At 46.7% G+C, this 5,386-nt stretch overlaps 1 protein-coding gene across 4 annotated transcripts in view; it reads right to left on the reverse strand.

The window, feature by feature from the left end:
* The window catches only part of ACSL1 (acyl-CoA synthetase long-chain family member 1), an 87,153-nt gene that overhangs the window by 24,613 nt on the left and 57,154 nt on the right, over window positions 1-5,386 (reverse strand). For all 4 annotated transcript variants that reach the window (XM_019521911.1, XM_019521908.1, XM_019521909.1 and 1 more), the window contains one exon: window positions 4,918-5,013. In XM_019521911.1, coding sequence (XP_019377456.1) covers window positions 4,918-5,013 — 96 coding nt within the window. The remainder of the gene's footprint in view (window positions 1-4,917; window positions 5,014-5,386) is intronic.

Here is a 5,386-nt window from a genome sequence, read left to right on the forward strand (position 1 = left end):
ACACATACACACAGTCACTTGACTTTAAGTACATAGGAAGCAAAAAGAAGGTGCAAGGTAATTTAGGGCCCCTTCAGAACGAACTAGGGCAACTGGTAACAGATAAGATGGCCAAAGCAGAGCTTCCAAATGATTTCTTTGCATCCGTATTCTTGGACACAAATACAAAATATGCATCCCATTGGGACTTTAGGTAAGCCCAGTACAGATACCAGCCCACCAACTGTTTGTGCTGACATAGTAAAAGAGCACCTGGAGGGGCTGAATGTATTTAAGTCAACCCGTCCTGATTATCGTCATCCTAGGGTACTTAGGGAATTAGCTGGTGTCATAGCAGAGCCACTGGCACAACTGTTTGAGCACTCGTGGTGCTCACGACAGGTCCCAGAGGATTGGAAAAGGGCCAACATGGTCCCTATTTTCAAGAAGGGGAGCAAGGAGGAACCCGGTAACTATAGGTCAGTTAGTCTCACCTCTATCCTTGACCTTTGAGAAAATTGTTAAGGATCACGTTTGTAGGGGACCAACATGTAAAATGATGCCAAGAGGCAATCAGCATGGGTTCATAGCAGGCAGATCCTGCCCAACTAACCTGGTCTCATTTTATGACCAGGTCACAAAATACTTGGATGAAGGAATAGAGGTAAATGTGATTTACTTAGATTTCAAGAAGGCCTTCGACACAGTGTTGCACCCAATTCTTATAAATAAACTAAACAGTTGTGGTGTAGATTATTACACAGTCCAGTGGTAAAAAAACCAGCTTGGGGGACGCACCGAGAGAGTGGTGGCAGATGGGTCATTTTCTACCTGGAGTAACGTGGGCAGCGGAGTCCCCCAAGGCTCTGTCTGGGACTGGTACTATTCATTATCTTCATTAGTGACTTGGACAAGGGAGTAGAAAGCACCCTGTCCAAGTTTGCTGATGACACCAAACTATGCGGAGAGGTACACAAACCAGATGGCAAGGAGAGAATCCAAATTGATTTGGACAGGCTGTGGAAGTGGGCCAAAGAAGGGAATCGGATGCAGTTTAATAAGGACAAGTGTCCTGTGTTGCACCTGGGGAGGAAGAATCATCAACACTTCTATAGCCTGGGAGGGATCATTTTAAGTAGCACAACTGTGGAAAGGGATCTCAGAGTTGCAGTCGACTCCAAAATGAACACGAGTCACCAGTGTGATAAGTAAAGCTAACTGCACCCTTTCTTGCGTAAGTAGGGGCATCGCAGACAGGTCTAGGGAGGTGATACTTCCCCTCTATGCAGCATTGGTCAGGCCGCTGCTGGAGTACTGCATCCAGTTTTGGGTGCCGCACTTCAGAAGGGGATGTGGATGGCCTGGAGAGTGTTCAGAGGAGGGCCACTTGTCTGGTTAAAGGCCTACAGAAGAAACCCTATGTGAACCGATTGGGAGACCTGAACCACCTCTCAGCCTCCTCTTGTGAAGGCTGAAGAGATCTCATGGCCACCTACAAACTCATCAGGGGGGGACAACAAGAAACAGGGGATACAATGTTTACCAGGGTGCCTGTTGGGGTAACTAGAAAAAAAACAAATGGCCACAAACTGGAAGAGAGCAAATTTAGATTAGACAATCAGGAAAAAAATTCTTTACAGAGAGGGTTGCTAAAATATGAAATAGGCTCCCAAGGGAGGTGGTGCTGTCCCCTTCCTTGGAGGAGTTTAAAAAGGAGATTGGACAAACACCTGGCTGGGGTCACTTGACTCCAGCACACTTTCTTACCTAGGGCAGGGGGTTGGACTCAATCTAATAGGTCCCTTCCAACCCTAACAACTATGAAACTGACTGGGGCTCTTCATTTTTTTCTTTCACTTAAAGGGAATGAGGGAGATGGGGACTGAATCCTGGCTCTAAATCTATAGTCTAGGTACAAGAATAGTCTTATTAGAAGTAGGGAGTTTCATTTTTCTGGTTACCACTTCACCACAGTGCTGCAGGACTGGTGTTGCAACTTATGTCTTGTAGGACAACTCCAGCCTGCAAAGGGATTGAGCCAGCCAGCAAAATGTCCAGCCTGGTCTGCATTTTAAGTGAGGGCATGCCAAAACCCGAGCCATATCTGGTTAATGGTGCAATCACCTCCCATTCTACGAAGCTGCGGCAACCCAGGTAGAAGGCTGTTCTTCTTGATGCAGCCTCTACACACTGTAGCTAGAGCAGCTGCAGATGAAAAAATCCTTCTTGCACTGCACTGAAAGCTCTGTCTGCTCACTCTGAAGGTCTGCTGCATGCTAGAAGCCTGCACCCAAGACAGTCTGTAACAAAACTAATTTGACCCCGACTACTATCCCATACTGCTCAGCATTAATGCCCACAAAATTGCCAGGGGTGACCTCAAGCAGATAAGGGACTATATAGCTCTGTGTGCAATGGTGAGGGAAAGAGGATCCGGGTGGTACTCTCATTGACATTCTAGGCAAAGGTGTTTGATTGGAAGAGGCATCCTGGATATCAACGTGTGGCTGCATAGTTGTCACCAGCAGGGCTTTGGCTTCTTGAAATATGACCCCATCTTTTCCCAGCCAGGACTACTGGGAAAAGATGGGGTCTACCTGGCAAAGAAGGAAAGCATCTTCACACACAGGCTTGCTAAATGAGTGATGAAAGTATTAAGATTAGGTTCACCGGAGAATGGAGACAAGCAAAGAGGTAAGTAAAGAACCAAAGGGCCTGGACAAAAATAACCTAGGTCAAGGGAAGCAATAGTGGAAACCTTACCAATGTTTCCCAGGAAAAAAAAAACAAACAAAAACAAAAAAACAAACAAAACAAAAAAACAAACAAAACAGGCCCATCACCTAGTAATTTTCTTGTTTACACACCAGCTGAAGTACTATGGGGAATCATAGAAGTAGGGTCAGAAGGGACCTTGTAGATCTTCAAGTCTGACCCCCTGCCTGGGCGGGAGAAAAGACTGGACTCAAATGAGTCCAGCCAGGTAAGCATCAAGCCTCTTCTTAAAGATCTCCAGGGTAGGAGCCAGCACCACTTCCCTAGGAAGTTGGTTCCAGCTCCTAGCTGCCCTAACTGTGAAGCAGTTCTTGCGGATGTCTAATCTAAACCTACTCTCTAATAATTTGTGTCCATTGTTCCTTGTCATGCCAGGGGGTGCTAGGGGAAACAGTGTCTCCCCTAAACCCTTCTGGTCCCCCCTAGTGAGTTTATACAGTCACCAGGTCCCCCCTCAGCCTTCTCTTGTGAAGGCTGAACAGGTTTAGGTCCCGCAGTCTTTCAACATAGGGTCTGCCCTGTAGTCCCCAGATCATGCGGGTGGCCCTCCTCTGGACCCTTTCAATGTTGTCCACATCCCTCCCGAAATGGGGCGCACAGAACTGGACGCAGTACTCCAGCTGTGGCCTGACCAGTGTCGCATAGAGGGGAAGGATCACCTCCCTGGCTCTACTTGAGATGCACCTGTGGATGCACGACAAGGTCCAGTTAGCCCTGCCAACCGCGACCTCACATTGTTGGCCCATGTTCATAATAATAAGCAGAAAGAACTGGAGATCCTTGTATACCATGGACTTGACACAAATGGCATTATGGAGACACAACAGAATAGTTCACATAACTGGAGTACTGTCATATGTGGGTGTAACCCACAGATGGCAGATAGTGGAATGACCTTCTATTTAGCTGTGAAATAAGACAGGGGTAACTCTGATGAATAAGCAGTTGCAGACCAAACAGCAGCAGTACCACCAGGATGTGGTGAGGACAGCAGATGGCAATGGTTTCCCTTCTGAAGAGCCACATATATACTTGGATGGTGCTGTGACATGTTAACTGCAGCCTATCACTATGAGCCTGCCCAGGGTCTACAATTCCTCAACAGTAGAGCAGGTGGAAGATGTTGTTAGAATCTCAATGGCTACAAAGGTGGCTGAAACAAGATCAAGGTCCAGTTCTGTCAAGAGCCATGTGGAAGCTGATGTGCAGCAGCTTTTCCACAACAAGAAGTAGGTCACACACAGGTATCTTCCATGCTAGCACATATTATACAATCATGTGCGTGTACATGTGTATGCATGTTTTGAGGTACAAAACAGAAGTGGGAGATAAGCCTGTTGAAAGCCTCTGGGTGAAAAAAAAATTAGAGGGGAAAGCAGCAGAGGGGATGTCAGAGTGGGCATCTGCTAGAGGCCACCAAGCTAGGAGGAAAAGGTAGATGAGGCCTTCTTTAAAAGAACTAGCAGAAGTTACCAAAAAAATCTTGCAAAAATGAGTTCTCATGGGGGACTTGAATTATCGTGACATTCTAAAGATCAGGTTAAACAGACACTTGGCTGGAATGGTTTAGTCAAGTATGATCCTGCCTCAAGCAGAGGGTAGACTAGACTGTGGTCCCTTCCAGCCCTTTTTTGTGAAGGTGTACACAATTTATAGAATGTGCTTGGAAGTCAAAGGGTGCTTGCAGCAAAAAAAAACACCCCAAAAACCCACCACACAAGAAAACAGCACTTTAGCTTTGGCATGTCCCCATGCCAGTGCAACACATGCCCAGAAGAGGCACTGCATCAGTTTGACCCAGCTCACCCAATGTCTGTATAAAAAAAAAAAAAATCACGTTTCAGAAGGCTTTTTGGCACTAACCCAATAGCTGATTGAATCAGCTATTAGATAAAAGTACCAGAAAGCCTCATTGAAGCAAGCAACACACACACACACACACACACACACACACACGGAAACCAGGTCGAACTAACACACTTCCTCTTCTGGCAAAGTGCTGGTTTGCTTTGTTTTTTTTGGGTGAGGTGGGAAAGGGGGTTCCACATCTGTTAGCCAAAAGTACAGTTCCAAACCTAGTTACCCAATATAGTCAGTCTAGCAGGAATGTGCCACAACTAGTCCATGTGTTCTGCTTTAAAGCTAGCTGCTGAGGAAACTCACCTGACAGCCAAGAGCTGCCCTTAGAAAAGTCAACACACTTGCCGATACAGGAGCTGCTCCCGTGATCATCAGTCTTACTTTTCCTCCCAAACTGGCCTGGAAGAAAGAGGCATGACTACTGTGAGCCCTAAAAGCATTTTAGGGGGAGATTTTTCATAGTCCCTCCAAAGTGCTAGAACAGAGTACATTGTATTTACTATTCAAAGTGAGGAAAAAGACACCAAGCATTGCCTTTGAATTGAGTATCAGACAACTCCACCTGGGAGCTATGGGGAGCCACTGTGCAGGGAGATCAGCAGGGCACAGTATCTGTGGTGCAGTTTCATCCTTACTTGTGTGGCTCCCCCTTGCCCATCATCTGGAAGGAGGAACCTATATACTGTCAGAGCTGCTCCCTGAAGCATGACACAGGAACAGGTCAGGAATGCCCTCCCCACATGCCTGCATCAGTTTGGGGGGGGGGGGGGGG

This window comes from Gavialis gangeticus, unplaced genomic scaffold (assembly GCF_001723915.1).
Source record: "Gavialis gangeticus isolate Ggan-Ray unplaced genomic scaffold, GavGan_comp1, whole genome shotgun sequence".
NCBI lineage: Eukaryota > Metazoa > Chordata > Crocodylia > Gavialidae > Gavialis > Gavialis gangeticus.